At 32.6% G+C, this 18,334-nt stretch overlaps 2 protein-coding genes across 5 annotated transcripts in view; one reads left to right on the top strand and one right to left on the bottom strand.

Annotated features, from left to right (window-relative positions):
• Positions 1-10,553, top strand: part of LOC105457125 (growth hormone secretagogue receptor type 1) — an 89,120-nt gene extending 78,567 nt beyond the window's left edge. For 2 of the 3 annotated variants that reach the window (XM_011701603.1, XM_011701601.1), the window contains exons 6-7: positions 8,283-8,901; positions 10,043-10,553. In XM_011701603.1, coding sequence (XP_011699905.1) covers positions 8,283-8,901; positions 10,043-10,174 — 751 coding nt within the window. In that variant the 3' untranslated portion in view covers positions 10,175-10,553. Of the gene's footprint in view, positions 1-6,610; positions 8,012-8,282; positions 8,902-10,042 lie in introns of those variants that run through there. The other variant, XM_011701602.1, reaches the window with a different exon arrangement.
• Positions 10,554-12,731: 2,178 nt separating this feature from the next.
• Positions 12,732-17,688, bottom strand: LOC105457120. Of its 2 annotated transcripts, XM_011701593.1 has the most exons (7): positions 16,824-17,688; positions 15,525-15,691; positions 15,386-15,415; positions 13,927-14,120; positions 13,573-13,767; positions 13,179-13,421; positions 12,732-13,026 (listed from the first exon to the last, which is right to left on the bottom strand). In XM_011701593.1, exons 1-7 carry the CDS (start codon positions 16,826-16,828, stop codon positions 12,880-12,882), a joined length of 981 nt encoding a protein of 326 aa, XP_011699895.1. In that variant the 5' UTR covers positions 16,829-17,688; the 3' UTR covers positions 12,732-12,879. The 2 variants fall into 2 exon arrangements, with proteins under 2 accessions (XP_011699895.1, XP_011699894.1); XM_011701592.1 differs by having other exon boundaries at positions 15,525-17,688.
• Positions 17,689-18,334: the final 646 nt, after the last annotated feature.

Here is an 18,334-nt window from a genome sequence, read left to right as displayed (position 1 = left end):
ATCATTTTTTTCAAAAAGCATGACAGGAAGACCTTCAAAAAGGGATGACGGATTTCGATTTTCACTCCATGTGCGATGAATGTGGGCGCTCGAAGGAGAATAGACGAATTCGATTTTTGCTTCATAAAGTCCAACCGGTCTATACGCTACTCTCACGCTCGCGTTTCACCCCCACCCCTCTTCCCGATATTACACATTGCGGTAGGACGCGCATACGCGTCATAAAAGTGATATCGCTCGTAAACCAGTTCTCACAGAAGTCTATATACGTCATGTACGCGTTATATGTAGATGGACGTCTCTCAGTCGTCAAATACAAAGAGCCAAAGTTTATAGCCGCTTACAACAGGGGGCTGCGCCCTGAGCAAACGTCTTGATATTACTGAAATTGTATCTTAAACGTTCCAGCGGATTAACCTAGTGATGGAGAGAGAAGGGAAAAAGAATTGAAAGCTTTTGTTTATTTAAGACTTTATTGCTCTGGTTCTCCTCTCGGTAGAGTTATTCTTGGATTAAGCACACAGCAGCTAAATATTCTCAGACATTTTAATCATGGCTACTTTGGTCAATTTGGACAATATTTTTTCGGTTTGAAATTAATTAAAGAACGTAATTTTGTCATTTACGAAGCTCAATCAGTTAAAAGTTCTTTTTCATTAATTGAAATTACTGTAAGAGCTTTATCATTTTTATTTAAAAATTAGTTTCAAATAAGCGAAAAAAGTTTATTTAGTGATTTTATGATATCCTGCATACATGATCAGATATTATAATTAAATGTCAAAATGTATTTACTGTGTAAATACATTATTTATTTGTTAATCTTTTAATTTTTTATTCTGCATTTGTATAATATATTTAATAATATTTTATATTTATTCTTGTATTTTGTAATTTATTATTTTAGTCCGTTCACGCAAGGACATAACATTATATAATAATACAATATGCATAATCTAACGTCATAATTACACACATATAAATGATATCACATGTGCGGCGTATAGGATGAAGGAAATATATATCATCGATAAATTACAATTGGTGATGTAACAAAATAATTATATCTAGGAATCATTTTGTTCTCCAGGTCTACGTCTAATTAGCCTTAATCTTAAAAATATCTTAATTAAAATATATGTATCTTACAAAGTGTACGCTGTGCAATTAGGTCTGATTACACCAAAGTGAAACAGCAACTCACGTGTGGTATTTCTCCTTTTGAAAGCTTAAGCGCTTTCAACACATCTGCAGCTTTGATAGCAAAGCAAGGAGTAATTGAACTATGTTACAAATCGTATTACACGACTGAGACCGAAACCAACTCTATATATCAAGCTCAAAGATTTGTGCCTTCCTCATCATATATTTATTCCTACATTTCGCACGAAATAGGACATATTTACTTTTCCACGAATGCACATTGCAAAGTATGCGTTTCTAGCTCCTATTTCATAACAAGATTAAGTCATTATACAGTAGACTACAGATATATATATATATATACTTGCAAAATATACATTTCGTAATTATTTTGATTTTTGAAAATTATATGGTTTTTGAGAAATGAAAAAAAGACGAAATAGATGTTGTACATTATAAATTGCATGTCTGTTTTTCTTGCATGGAAGTATTTTCTTAAAGAGATGTATTAGATGTAAAATAAACTCTTTTGTACTTCTATTTCTAAGAATTTCTAAGAGATTCTAATTATGACTTCTGCCGTGTAGAAATTGAGAAATTTAAGAAAGAGTACATCCAGGCTTGTGTATCCGAGACTCCATAACTTACAGGAGGATTTAAAGTTGACACGGTCCGGAATTCTTAAGAAAAGCTGGGTAACCGTATTAATCGAAAGAGGGATGCAGTCGCGTGAACCTCTATAATCCATTGAAACATCGATGTTTTTCAACTAGAAGCACGTTTTCGAATTATAATTTTGGAATTGTTGCAACACGATGTTATTGATGGGCGAAAGAGAAAAAAAGCTTGTAGGAAGCCAATGAATCGTAGGGATTAGAAGTGTTCCGGAAATACGTAACACATGGAGAAGATGTTCTTAGCATTTCTGATACTGTCGCTATTGCAGCTAAATGATTACGTAAAATGAATACTGGAACAAACGAATTGTCTCTCTCGCCAATTTCCGACTTTGGCTCGTGAAGGATGCCTGGTGCATGCATAACGTTACTCCACGGTGGAAGCCTGAAGCGTAGTTTTTGCACGTGCAATTTTTTCGTGGAATAAAATAGACGAGTTTACGGAACTTTATTTCTTTTTATGCGTACCACCGCAGAGAGTAATAAGATTGCAAATGCGAATTAAAATGCGAGGGCTTATTGTAGACCCGTAAAAATCCGCGTTGAATATATCTACATATTTTCGTTGATTTTCGCTTCCGTTTTACTTATACGTCGAAATAGTTCGAAAATGCTTTTGCATCCCCGAGAGACCTTCATGCAAAAATAATTTTAAAACCGATTGCCACTTACAGCTAAAAATTATTTTTTTCACAAAAAACCTTATTTTATTAATAAGTATATAGATATAACATTATGTATATTTTTTATATTAAATTTTTTTATATATAATTGCTATATAAACAGACTGTCTCACACTTTTCAATCTTTAATTTTAATTACAACTTTTTTAATCAAATAAGAATCAATTCTTTTTGTTAAAACAAAGAACAAAAAAAATTGTCGCTTATTTAATAATATAATTTTCCATTTTTTAACGTTACGTTTCTTTTATGAGTTTTAAAATGCTTTTGAAATACGAAGTTGAAATTAGTTGAATAACCTTTTTGTTCCTAACTTGCAAAAAATTTCCTTTTTCAAGTAACTTATAACTCGCAAGTGGCGCTTCAACATTTTTGCTGATTTTGTTGCTTGCAATATATAATACTATACTAATATATGTGTATTAGTACATATGTATACATATAAATACGTAGATATAAAGTTACGTAACTGCAAAAACATGACATAAGCATTTCGATGATGTGCAATACGGACGTTTTGATTTAGTATTTAATACAATATGTATTTTGCTAAATAATATGATATAATTTATTACAGCAACTATCCGTCAATTAGGTATGTTTTTGTTAGATAATTTTACAGACTAATACAGGCGAAGAAATCTATCGTGAAAAAATTCACTATAATATTAAATTTATTGAATTTGTTATTAAATTTAAGATTGCAAGTTTTAGATTATTTTGCGTCTGTATATGAATACCAAAAACTGCAGAATAGAGTTAGGCTGTCTTTTAGCTTGTGGAAGCATTCTAAAAATGTAAAAGTACAAATGTGAAAAGATGCAAATGTACTTTCTCTTTCTAAATTACGCCATGAGTCGCAATTTTGTGAGCAAACTTCAAATCAGATTTGCATAAATATTTATTTTACGTATTCATTTTTGGTTGAATTCATAACCGTAATGCAGCTTAAAGTACTGTTAAAGGTGGAGAAAAATTTTGAAAATTTAAAAAAATGCTTTTTTCCGTTAAATTTTTTCTACCTAACTTTAATCTTTCTACATACACTATATTTTTCTTCTCTATATTTGTGATAAATTTGTAAAAAATAATTTTTGCGAATATGGAGTTTTTATTGTGCTTGAAAATATTTCTGTATAGTAAACGCGAACTCCAAGCTGTATCTGTAACAGCTAGATAATAAGGCAAATATTTTTACTGGCTGACGCTCTCTAAAAGCAGAATATCACGTGTCGTTGAACATGAATAATGCAATGATGGATCACTTTGAAAGGAATCTCTTAAACTTATACAAGACGAATAAAAGCAGCAGTAGCATTTCGACAGAATGACACGTAACTGTTCTGAATTTTCCCAGATTTCTCGTTCTCAATTCATAAGACAATGTCTTCACGATTGATTGATCGTCAGAATTCCAGATTCTGAACGCGTGATAATTAAATTTACGTCAACGTTAATACGTTAATATATAGTAACACTTATAACTATACATTATTCCCTTAATAATACATTATCATTAAGGGAAAAGTTTTAGATATAAGTTTATTAAAGAAGTAATCCGCAGTTATATATAGAAGAATAGAATATATAACATAAAATATTTGTATATTTTCCTCTCCGTTTATTTAGTTATTTATAGAATTACGTTTTATTTAGCAAGTACTCTGTTTATGGAGTATTTAGAATATGATAATGAGCTACTGATAGAATTCCGTCGGAGCTTAAGTGAAAATGATAGAAAATAACTTTTGATATTTTACAATGCAAATTTGATGTTATTGCAATCTATTTCAAATTAGAACAAAGATATTCTTAACAGTACAATTGAATAAACGATAAACAATTTGATCCGGACACCCTATAATCGTTGCTATTACGTTTTCTATTGAAGGGTTAAAAAGGTCGGTCTTAAAACACAGGTGCAAAGCGCGTTGAGATAAATGGCAGCACGCAATTATCGAAATCACATTTCACCAAGCATTTCAGGAAACTCGATCCTATTCTATCGCGCGCGAAAATCGAGTTCGATCCCGTGTAAAGTGTTCGTAGAACGTGTAAAAAAAAGCACGATATTCTGTTTCACGGCATGGGAAAACGATCCTACGAGGACACTCGTCTTCTTCACTGGTTTTTATAAAGTGCGATGAAGAGGGCAATAACTTTTCTAACATTTACTTCACAATTTTACAAAGCAAATTGTTTGCACGTACTTGATATTTTTGAAAACTTTTAAATAAAATAAATATAGATTACGTAAATGAATGATTTGTAATTAGTAGCAATTATTTTAATTTTAGATAGAGTCATCACAACAAAAATTTTAATTCAATTAAACGCTAATCTTTGACTGCGTTTAGACATCAATGCAGAAAACGTCAAATAATTTTAATTAGAGCGATTCTCGTTTTGTGAAATTTTTAATATAAAAAGCAATATTAAAAATCTAACGTAATCTTTCTTAAAAATTTAAACATCTAGCTTGACTTACACAGAATTAAGAATCATAAGATGTTGAAAGTATAAAGTATTTGTAAAATATTGTAAAGTTTTGTAAAATTTAAATTAATAATGGAACAAGGCAAGGAGCCAAGCTAGATCATAACTCTAACTAATTATATTATTACAATAATAATTACATACGGTAATTTAATATCATAATTATATTATTACAATAATAATTAACATACGGTAATTTAATACCAACATGGTATTTATGATTGTGATAGTTTATTATATAACCAATGGTATTAAACTGTATATAATTATTATTGTAATAATAAAATTAGTTAGCACTAAGATCTAGCTTGAATCCTTGCCCTGTACTATTATCAATTTAAATTTTAATTCTTGGAGCCGGAATGACTTAATTATTGTTTTAATTTATTCTATTTGTTGTATTTACTATCGTTTACATGTATGAAAAAATTGTTTATGTTATAACAATCGTTTATACAATAAACCTCCAGGAAGAAAGATTTCTTTATGTGACGATACACTTTACATTGACGCGCGCAACGAAACGAAGCGCAGGAATATTTTTTTTTAGATAGATGATACGTACCTTAACGCAATTTGTGTTGCAGTAACTCTATCGGAGTGACGTAAAAGTGACCTATTCAGAAAGCTATTTTTTAATTATGCAAATAATTGAATTTAGTCTTTACAAATCCACTTTGATTTTTAAACGTTATTTTTAAACGCTTATATACTATACAATTTACATGACACACATATTATTCGCAAGACCGTAATTTGTGATAAGAAAAGTGAGAAAAGATAGATAAAACCAATAAAGATAAACTACGATATTTTTAAGGCTGTTGAAGGGAAGAGATAAACTTTATTATATTGTGTGCGTAGTTGCTCTAAATAAAACTACATTGATACCGGTAAAAAAAACTCTCTAGACATTTCAGGTTTAAGTCCAATCCATAGATATGAGATAAAAATTCGTAATTATTTTTGTACACTGACAACTAAAAGCGAAGCTATACATTGACGTATCGAGAATATTATAAACATTTCGAGCTTAAATTTAATCTGTGAGGTAAAAGTTGAACTTACGCTTTTTTTTATACATTTATTTAACACGCAATAAATTGTCTACCATGACTTTAGCGACATTAGGCTGGCGCTGATACAAGGATAGACCTAATTCGAACTCACAGAATAGAATAATTACAGAATATAATTATAATGTATAATTATGAAATTAACAAGAACAATAGTTTATGAAGCTTTATTACGCGCATCTATCTTTGTTAAGTTACGACACGATTAAGTGACTTTAGGAAAGCCACTTAAGCACGTTTTGGCTTAGAACATATGATATATCATCAGTGTATCACACAAACTGTGCAATCTGTCTTTATCTCATCACAGCCTACGTCGTGTTCTCAATCTATCCCCGCGAAGAGCATTTCCACTCTGTTCTTGAATTATTGAACTGCAAAGCAATCAAATATCGGGTAAACTCCGTTCGCTTCGCTATCTCCTTCTTCTGTCCGCTTACTATCGCGTGTCGACTTCAATTCCGTCGCTAGAGCAAATACGAGATGAAATAAAGTGCGTTTTTTTGTTTTTTTTTTCTTTTCCGATTGATTGCAGTCCGATGATCTGGGTATCGCAGTATCGCGAAATGAGGATGACGAGCTACGGCATCGCGCACGATATCGTTACTAACGTCGGGAGAGATCAGCAGTCGGCGAGTCAGGTGAATCGCGTGCCGGTGTGCCTGACGCAGGCCGACACGGTCGCCAGCGTGACGTTCTTCCTGCTGCTGGTACTGCTCTTCTTCATCGCGCCATTTGTGATACTCGTGGTACTGTATTCGTTTATCGTGAGTCACCTGATCCGCGACTCGTCGACGACGTCTGGCGGCACCAGCGACTCGTATCATAGCCGGGCCAGGAGACAGGTGGTGTACATGTTGCTGACGGTAGTCGTGAGCTTCTTCGTGTGCCTGTCGCCCTATCGGCTCCTCATCTTCTACATCGTGATAGCGCCCGCCGAGCAAATAGCCGCGATCGATTACGACACTTTCTTCTGTCTGCTCAACTTCTGCAGGATCATGTTCTATCTGAATAGCGCCGGCAATCCGATACTGTACAATCTAATGAGTAGCAAGTTCAGACGGGGTTTCCTGAAACTATGCGGTTTCGAGAGCGAGAGGAGCACGGTCACACACAGGAGCACGGTCATCGGTGTGAGGAGGGTCACGACGAAGCAGCAGGAGGACCTAAATCAGGAAGAGAACTTTTTATAATCGAATTCAGTGACACAATGCGACTGTGATTCACAATTCCTACGTACAAAAAAAAAAGATTAATGACATATTAGTTAGAATATTAGATAAGAATTAGCATTAAACGTATTTCTTTCAAAATTGGAGAATCGCTCAATCTGCATAGTATATTTAAAGATATACTAAAAGAAAATATGGAAGTGTTGAAAAAAATGTGTATGCAGTGCGAAAGGATATAAAGACATTAAAGAGAATTATACTTATACTGGCTATAAGAGATAAATGTTAAAAGTATTGGAAAATTATACTTACTTATTACAACAATGAATATAGGAACAATGAACAATTATATTTGTTATATAAAGAAACATGGAGATATCGAAAAACTATACATTTTTGTAGAAGAAGCATTAAGGAATTATGATTTGTATATATTTCTCATTGTACTAAATTTTTGGAAGAAGCTTAAGGTTTCAATAGAGAGAAGAGAAGTGCTGTGTTAAAGATCGGAGACTTGTACGAGAAAAACTTTTGCAACATTCTATGAGATATTAAACTTTACGAACTTTCATGGAAGTTGCGCTCGAGATTGAAACGAGCGATCTACGCGGATGCACTCGGAAAGTTTCAACTTTAAATGGTGTGATCTCATTATCAGTATTGCAGACGATTAAATGGGATATGAAGCGCTAAATTTGTATCAGATGTTACACAAGCGTTTCTTATATTTCTTTGACGCAAAGATATATAAAATTATCGGAACATCTTGTGTCAAGTGATTTTTACCATCCCTCTTCCTGCAGCTTTGGCCATTTATAAGTTCTTTTAAATTGTTAATGCAATATCTGTTCAATATATTTTTTATAATTTATTTGAGCTAAGATACTTTTTGCAAAGTGTTATATTTTATAAATTCTAGACACGCTATTTACCAGGCAACATTTATGTTATGGCAATTTACTGGAGCTTTGCTATATGATGAATGTACGCGCGTATCCGCAATAATCAATCTATGTCTTTTTTAACACTTTCTAGTCCCATACTGCTTATGGTAACCTACGAGTTAGAAGAGAACGTCGACGGTACGTACACACCTACTTGTACGACACCGGCATCGACGACCTGGATGACGGGCTTCATCCTGACGACGATCATCGTGTTCTTCGTGATCCCTCTGCTGATTTTAATAGTATTATATACGGTGATCGCCAGACACCTGATGGCAAATCCGGCGATAAGTCGTGGACCGGCGAACAATCTGCTCAAGTATCGCAAACAGGTGGTCATGATGCTGGCCACGGTGGTCCTGTGCTTCTTCCTGTGCTTGCTGCCCTTCAAGGCCTTCACCCTCTGGATCATCATCGTACCGCCCAAAATGCTCGTTTCGCTCGGAATTGAAGGCTACTTCAGCCTCCTGTACTTCTGTCGAGTGATGCTGTACCTAAACTCGGCGATCAATCCGATTCTCTACAATCTGATGTCGACGAAATTCAGAGAGGGTTTCCTCAAGCTGTGCGGTTTAGGACCCGCCAAGAGGAAGAAAAAGAAGACGTCGGATCGTGCGGGCACCTACACAACCGGCTCGACCAATTGCAGCAGCAGTCACTCGGACTTCTGGCGACGGCACAGCAGCAACAGGAGCTGCAGCGTGAAGGTACCATGCAACGATCACACGTTCGCGGACAAACAAATTAAATTGCCTTTACTCACCGTTGTGGGTGGAAATATCGTTAGGAAGAAGCAGGAGAGTTACGTTTAATTCCTTATTAGGCCAATTTGTGTTAATTGTACATATTTCTTGAATTCTTCATTTTTATATCGGCCTAGAATTATCATTATTGAATTTTTAATCACTGCTTATCCGGACAATTAACTATTTTTATTGAGTATTCTGATGTGCAGTGATCAATTTAGCAAATTATAGTTCGTTAAAAGTTCGCACACAGTTGAGTTGTGCAATAATAAGCTGTTTTTTTTCTCTTGCCTTATTTATACGTACTATAGCTCTCTCTTTTCGTTGTACTTTATTCGAGAGGATCCCCACGTGATTAAATAATTACAAAGAGATATTTATTAATAATTAACAATTAAATATTTAAATAATTAAATGTTTTGTAGCAATAGTTAAGAAATAACTGTTAACTGAATGTTTATTAAATGTTATTATGTCAATCGTGTTAACTTAGGCATTAACAAGTCCAAATGAGATTAGAGTACAATAATTATATTAGACACCCACTATATATCTCAAGATTGCGATAACTTTAGTTCCTCAATTTCATACGTGGTATGTTATATTGTTGTATATTCATGTAAGCTATGTACAATCGTGGACACATCGGTTGCGACACTTGCTTTTTTATAGATTTCAAAACGCACTAATATTTTGCAAATGCGGACCACGATTGGTGTTATACTGTCTCTAGACTAAAGATAGTAACATCGTGGTTCGCATTTGCAAAATATTAGTTATCTATAAAGTATATGTTATGTATATTAAATATAGATTAGAAACCTATAAAAAAAAGTGTCGCAACCGATGTGTCCACGACTGTACACGGTAAGTAGAAGCAGTTCTTTCAAGAAATTCACATAGAAATGGCGATTTTCGTACAGCGATTTTGTTCCTAAACGCTTTAATTTCGTGATAAATTTCATGTAGATTAAATTAGTAAACATGTGTAGATGAAAGGGAACCAGCTCTGAAGCAAAACTGCATATAGCGGAATTATTTTTAGCGATTTCTTTGCTTTTTTTGCATTAATTCACATTGAGATTGTTTTGTTGTATTTTAGGGGTCAGAAATTCGCTATTCCGCTGATGGAATCAGCGATAAAGTTCGACGACAGAAGCAAGATATTGTTAAAAGTCGGCACAAAAGCGAAAACGAAATCACAAATTTTGTACATAGTTCAGAAATTAATTGAATTTTAAAACGTCTCACCTTGTTATTGAAAATGGTATGTATGGTAGGTATTTTCTACGATGCTGGCATCTGAGAGGAGATACTTTTTAAAGAGAATATAGGGATTTAGACATGTACAGTACGATTTCTTTGCGAAGTTATCATATACTAGATTTTTAGCGAAGTATTTAAAGAACTAAGAAGCTTCTGTATAATTGTTATAGAAATGGTCATATAATTAACGTAAAAATGTTTGTCTCTTAACATCAGCTGTGTTTTCTAAGGTAAGATTGACATGAATATAATTATAATATTTTCATAGTTGTGTTAATGATAATATAATTCAACGAACACAGTCGCTCTTTAAAGGATTACATTTTGCTCGTCATTAGTATCTTAGTCATTAGTATCTAAATCCATTTTTTTTAGATAAGTATGCTTTAATATAAAAAATTAACGCATCAATTTTTTTGCGATAATTTAAATATTTATTGTTATTTGTTATAATTACATTACAAGAACTATACTTATTTATAAAATTTTTTAGGACTATTATTTTAGGAAATTTTTACGTTATTATTATTATTATTATATATTGTATTATTATTTATTATTATATTATTTCAGGTCAAATTGATCATTACTTAATACCAGTGAAAACTTTCTAATATTTTATACAATAATTTTGCCAATATTATACTTTATGCTCATAAAAAACAATAAATTATTAATAAAATTAATTAATATCTAATAGTTATAAAAAAATCAAAATTTAGTATCAGTGAATATGTATGTACATCCCCATGCTAAGTAGATTAAAATTATGTTAGTATCAAATATTACAGGAAATTAATATCTGCATGATACATAAGTCAAGACTGTTAAGTCAATTCTGTTATAATGCGCATATGAGAACAGAGATAATATTCAGTAACATCCGAATATGTGTGACTGGTTATATCTAAAAATTTATGAATCATAAATAATTGATGAATATAACAGGGGTCCACAAATTGAACGTGTTTAATTGATACTCACCTATTCTCTACTGAATCGTCTTTGTGCAAACATGTGCATTAAATTATTATTAAAAAAACAGTGTACTTGTAAAATCTTGTACAAAAATAATTCAAGAATTCTTTATTTTCTCTCGTCAATGAATTCTAAAGTCAATAATATCCAAAATCGAAATCATGAAATTTTATTGCGAAGTACGATATATAAGTTTATTTTTGTTAAATGCTAAATATGTCAGGTCAGTAATTAGAACTATGTAAATTATCCTTCAAAACGAACTTTAGTTTCACTTTAAATTCCACTAGAAATTTCATTTCCAGCCAAATTTACTTCATTTCCGAAGTCAGATAACTGTGGAATTAATTCTCTTATAATTAAAGCAAACGTTCGTACAGAGTAACAAAAATTATCTTCTATTTTATCAAGAACTGGCAATGAGAGAAAATACATGAGTACTGATCTCAAATATATTAGAAGAGTTTTTTTAAGTTAATGCAAATTAAAATTTTTTAAAATAATCTACACGTTCGCATGTTAACAATTCTCTCGCAAATACTTAAGTTAATAACTCAAATTAATTGTTTAAGAACAAAAATACGCAAAATATTATATTAACATTTAACATATGTGATCAGAATTAAACAAAATAACATAATCATGACACGAGATTTAAATAATTACGAGATATAAAATATTAATTTTTAAATTAATTTCTGTTGTACAAATATATATTTATCTTCATGAGAGATATATTGTCCACTTTAAATAATTGTTAAATTATTTCATCAATTATTAATGAGAAAGAAACTTGTCATCAATAAGTTTATTGTTTGTAATGAAGTAACTAATGCAAAAGTGTTTTGTTTTAATTGTAAATCATTTCAATAATTTACAAAATTATACCAATTTGACGTTTTTTGTTGGAATTATTTTAAAAGTATACGGTGATGTTTACGTCGTTAAGACATGTTACAGCTGTTTATAAAATATAGAATATTAAAAAATTGTTATAAAGCAGATATGTAGAATATTTAGATATATTTTATGAAAACAATTAATTAATTAACCGATTTATATGTATTGCATAATATAATAAATATAATATAAATCTGAACTGATTTTAAAAAATATTAATACAAACGCGTTATGCATTAATTGTATACATTAATTCGTATTGATCTTATTTTTCATTTTTATCTCAAGATAAGCTGCTCATATACTATTAGAATGATTAGAGAGCAATACGTTCTTTATAATGGAATAATCAGTTAATTAAAAAAAATTTCGAGAGAATTGTAACGAAATGCGATTAATCTCTATCAAATGAGAGTATAATGTGCCATGTATGATTATAAGTTTCCGATTGTACAACTTCGTTTATTCCTATTTATTCATAATTATTAAGATATTGTTAAATTATAACATAAATTAAAGTTGAAATGTCATTGTGTGCGATTTGTTATTACATTTCCTATAGAAACATAGATCGTAAATGAAAAAAGAGGCACTTTATTTTATTTATTAAAAGAGTATAGTTATAAAAATATGGGTAAAAGCATTTGTAAATATGTATCTTATATAATACAAACAATGTTTTCATTAACAATTTAAGGTATTTGTTCGCACGATATATTAATTTCTCGACGGAAGCAATCCATTTATATTACACTACTATGACTAGCTTTATACGTAATTCTATCCATTCACTCGTCACTCGGTGCGTTTTACAAAAATGATATCGTTCGCCAAGTTGTCCGGATGCTTCACGAAGCTGTAAACGTAGTATCCTCGACGTTCCATCATATCGATCAGGTATTTTCGCCCCTTTGCATTGTGTATGTACTCCACGGAGAGAGCCTGAAACGTTACGTATATCGCTCGTGATCACATCTCGTGCCGCAGAAATTACGTTTCGGAGAACAAGAGATACGTCGCGAGTAATCCTACATCAATAATCGCGCGAGCGGATGCGTGGAGATTCTTAGAACGAACCGCGGCAAGTGCCGTACCTTTATGTCCACCTCGTCAAACGGTATCGTTTCTAATACGTCGATCTCGTTGCCTTCAATATCGAGGCTAAAATAATCGACCGTTTTAATTCCCAATGCGGCGATGTAAAGTGTCAGTGGGAGGCACTGCACGCGAACGTGCTCGCCCGTGTAAGCCACGTCGGGCGTGTTCGCGGGCGTGTTCTCCGTCGTGTTCCCGGGCTCGTGCAGACGGCCTACGTTCCTGGCCATGAGAAAGGACGCCTGTAATTTCGAGAGGTTTCGTCAGACTTTTCAGAATTTCCGTAACGACGGTCTAATATGCCGAGCCGAAATTGGTGTTCGAGTTTCTCAACAGCCCTGTCTCAAAATCACTGTTAACGATGACAAATTACCGTCACTCGTTATTCCTTACCAGCGTGGGACGCTTAGTGACGCTAAGACACGTCGGCGAGAGATAGGCCCTTCTGTTCTTTTGCAGCATCTTCGTGAAGTTGATGGGATCCGCTTCTATCAAGAGACCCGACCATCCATTAAATCGCTCCAGATACAACGTGTTACTACGCACTTCCCCGTCGTATGCGCCACACTCTATGAAAAATCCATTTTTCTGTAGAGAGTAATAAATGAAATTTGGTATTTATTAATAACGCAGAGAAAGAGAGAGAGAGAGAGAGAGAAAGTCGATCGAACATAGCTATTGCGTATTCGTTGGATCTTGAATTCGTTTCTTGCATTTTTCACAAAATTGTGACAACCATTTTTCTACCTTATCGTGGAAAATTTGACGTATCGCAGTCGACTGTCCCATCGACGGATCTTCCATGTCTGGTTCTTGAAGCATATACGACTCCTCCGCAGTATGATTCCATATTATCCAATTTTGACGAATATCAGTCAATAAATCGTGAAAAGCTTCCGGGCTCAAGGCGGATATGTTCTTCTTGTTGTACCATTTTTCACCTAAAATTATTGTTATCAATTATTAGTTTTTCTTTCAACTTATTTTTAATTAAAAGAAATATAGATTGTATGTATCTTCTTACTATTCAGAATAAAACTTTTATACCATTACTTTTATATTAAGCAAAATAGAAACTAAATTTGAATAACAGGGACAGTTTTAGTTTGAACTTTCGTAGTCCCGATTAGATTTCATATTAATGTCTTTTATTAAAACTTCTATTTTCTTTAATTAAAAAATTAATAGCACAAATCTATTTAACTTGCTTCTGAAATAGATATATATTTTTCTAAAAATAATTTATAACTAAAGAATGTTTTAATACCCACATGATATTTTAAATAGAAAGAAACTCGTCTATCAATTTGTAAAGATCTTCTCTGGTTTTAGAGCAAATAGTTAAAATGGGTCCACATGACTCATTGTTAGCGTTAATTACGTCACTATGTGTACGGATCGAACCTTTAGTCAAATGTATTGCTTGAAAGATAGAATAAATTTCAGATAAGCAAAAAAGTAGAATTACGCAATTTTATATATTTATATTGCAAATATTTTGCAATGTATAATGTCACACAATTTCTTAAACATCTAATAAATTTATTAAATGATTTGTCTTATTTGGTTAACAAATTACATAAACAAATTAATAAAAATATACATGTTATAATACACGAACAAAAAAAAGTTATATGTTTTATACGTTTAGAATTCTACTATTAATAAACGTCAATCAATGTCAAGATTCAAAATTTTATTTGCAATGATAGACACGGGCTTTTATTATCTCGTATTTTAAATACATTGTTAGCAATTCTCAATACTATCATTGTTTTTTGCGTAATTGAAGCGCATATAGACTAACGAGCTGTACCTTCGATTATCACGTGATGCGAATGCTGTCTATCTAGATCACATTTCGCTAATTATATTTACGAGTATCGTGATCTAATAAGAGAGTAACAATATGATGCAATTACTGATTTCCCAATGTTTAAGTACAATTTTCTCAAAATCAAGATTTTTATGAAAACAAATGTTATACTCTATATTTCTAATTTATTTTTTTACATATCAGTTTTTTCTGCTTACAATAGGAAATTATACAATAGGCTGTTTTATATATATATATATATATATATATATTTTATAATTATATTTTATAATTTTATCACTTCAACAAATGCGTTGTTGAAACGATAAGATTACAAATCGGTATTTATTAAATACTGTCTATAATTAAAAACAAATTAAAACTACTTACCGTTGGAAAAGTTGTACCATATGTCCCACACTGTAACAATGACAAAAAAAAAGAATTTGTTGTACTGTCTTTATGAAATAAAGAATTATTTCTTTACATAGAGAAATAGAAATATATACTATATTTGAAAGGTTCTCACCTTTTTGATAGAGGTCTGCGGGTACATCATCCAGGTACGTATCCCGTACTATTGTGTCGTTTTCGATAATCGGATGCCTCGTGAGAATTACAACGAGAACGACGCTACACGAAGTCAACGCTATTAGAAGAATCCACTTTCGGCGCGAACAATAGCTTGAGATTCGCCTGTGCATTTGTTGATAGTTATACGCGTTGGCCGGCATTTCACTGAGAAATTTCAAGAGCAATGCCGAGTCGTTCCTTACGTAGGCACGAGTGACTACTATACGACGACTCGACGTCAGAAGGTCGCAGGTTCTTGCTTAAGCGCGGCTTATCGTCAATGTTTAAATATCGTTTACGCGTTGCCGACCTTTTTGCCGAGAGAAAGAATTAACAATGACATAATCAGCTATTCTAAGAATTTACATTCTTACGCGTCACCGGATATAATAATAAATATAGCGCTCGCAAAAGATTCCCCATTTGTTTGACGAAATATCAAATTGTTTGCTTATATAACACTATACTTACAACCCGACCTTCGCGAGAATTACACGAAATTGGAGACCGCGGATTGTATAGAATGTATAGAATTAATTACGAATGTATAGTATTAATTACGACCTAAAACCTGTTGCGTTTTACAATACGTTGCGAGCTTACGATAATAGGTAAGATAATTATACAGGCATGTAACGTGTGGAATACTATTCTACTTGTAGAATTTAAGTCTGCGTTTTTTTTTTACATTAAAATGGATCTTCGAAAATGGATCGCGAAAATGGAATGGAAGTGAAATAAAATACGGCACAAAAGTATAGACTCTGAACTGACAGACGACCGGAAGATCCTTAACACAGCGCCCGTGAAATATCCGTAATAATAGTAGTATTATACACATGTGTTATATACACATAGCTGCTAAAACAATGGTGTGTATAGAAACAACATCGCAAATGTTTTCCTTTCAAATTGCGGTCCTTTAACTCTTAGACGAAGGTACGAATTCTGTAGTAGAAATTCAATACGCATTTCCAAGATAATAAATTAATGATTAATTATTATCGAAAATCCATGAAATAAAAAAGTTGACAAAGGCTGCTAACAAAACGAATAATAATCGACTAATTAAAATGATTCATTGAATCTAAAATGCAAATCAAATCATAAAAGCTTTTCATATATATTTTTCATAGACGTTAAACATATAAAAATTGCATTAATATTGTACATAGTTATGAATAAATTATGCGACAATTTCTATTCATATTATAATAAAGCGCTGCATGCGTTTCGGATTATCTCTATTACTCGCCTCATCCGCCTTTACTCCACATAATCAAAAGTATAATGTATAACTTTCAACTTTTTCCCGGACTAAAGTGCTTTTAAGCGACAGCGTTTGCGGATTCTATCAAAAACTGATTAACGTAACATGTTCCCGCTGCATTTTTCGAAACTTCCGTTTCGTTCGTCCTGCCAAGATTGCCATTGTTTGTCAATCACTGTTCGTCTGAGCGGTCGGCGGTACTTCTGTCAAATCTTTGGTTCATGCGCTGGTCAGTTTAGCAGGCACCAGTTCGTCAAAAGGGTTAAAATTCCAAAATGACCGACGGAACGCTCGCGTAATACACAAGGAACTTTTCGTTTCGTGGCACAATGTACGCGCGCGTAGTACAGCAAGCCCGAAGCTGCAGTGAATCAGAAGAACGCATCGCGCGGCTTCGACACGCGAGGTAAATTTAGCATGGGCGTTTACGTGAGCGCGTTGTGTCACGGTTCGCGAAGCAACGGCGAACGACGAAACGATGTCCGAACGCAAATGATGACACCTTCGGACATCTCCGAAATCGAATGCGCGGAATGAGCGAGAGAGGCTCGCCGCCCGCTATCGCGTGCTCCGAGTCCCGACCACGAATATCATCGAGTGCCATCGGCACTGAGCTTGAAGATGCTCTTTAAAACAAGTCTGCTGTGTGGATGTACATCTGTCTGTATGTGTGTGCTTATACAGGGTGTCCTGAAATAAATGAGTTTAATTTAAATCTTCGATTTGTCTGATAGCTGATTATAATGGACGTCGAATCCATTCGAATTTGACATGGTTTCTAGATATTGTAGGCTAAATTTCTAAATTAGAATTTGATGCAAAATCCTTTTTTTTCTCTAAGAACATATTGTTAATATTATTGAAAAGAGAAAAGAAAATATATTTACAAAATATAAATAAACGATATTTATTCTTTTTCTACTATATACATTATATAATAATTTTTTCATTGATGATGCATAAATTTTTTCGTAAGGTTGATGTAGAAAATAAAACAAATAATTAATGTCTCGAAGAAATTAACATTTCGTTAAACAGGGATAGATTTCGAGACAAACTGTAAAAATTGGACAAACAATTTTTCTTTAAAGAGGCTATTAAGAAAAATAATTATTTATCTTTAAAACAATTTTTGAACATTAACACGTTATTATTAAATTTTTTTAAATAAATTTGTATAAACTGAAACATTTGATATTAATTAAAAATTTAATATTATATTTGCTATTTAATAAAATTTAATAAAAAGCATTTTAAATCTGCATATAGTATTGAAACTTCATACACCTAATACAAATTTTAATATTATATACAAGAACAAAAAATTCGAGAAAGAAAAACTATTTGTTTATCTGTTCGATTTGTAGTGAAATCGCAAAGTGGCACACATGTGAACGTATATCTGCTATCAGTTACGAAAACAATACAATCTCCCACACAACGTGTATGTGGATTACGAAGATTAACTTTTTCCCAAGATGGACCGACTTATCTGT

This window comes from Wasmannia auropunctata, unplaced genomic scaffold (genome assembly GCF_000956235.1).
Source record: "Wasmannia auropunctata unplaced genomic scaffold, wasmannia.A_1.0 LD335365.1, whole genome shotgun sequence".
NCBI lineage: Eukaryota > Metazoa > Arthropoda > Insecta > Hymenoptera > Formicidae > Wasmannia > Wasmannia auropunctata.
The sequence above is the reverse complement of the archived record's forward strand: the minus strand, read 5'-3'. Positions and strand labels throughout refer to the sequence as shown.

Coding starts and splice junctions, on each gene's coding strand:
- LOC105457120 (XM_011701592.1), bottom strand. CDS start 15,729: ATGCCGGCCAACGCGTATAACTATCAACAAATGCACAGGCGAATCTCA. Junction 13,768..13,926: donor GTCAAATTTTCCACGATAAG/GTAGAAAAATGG, acceptor TACTCTCTACAG/AAAAATGGATTTTTCATAGA. Junction 13,027..13,178: donor TTGACGAGGTGGACATAAAG/GTACGGCACTTG, acceptor GTAACGTTTCAG/GCTCTCTCCGTGGAGTACAT.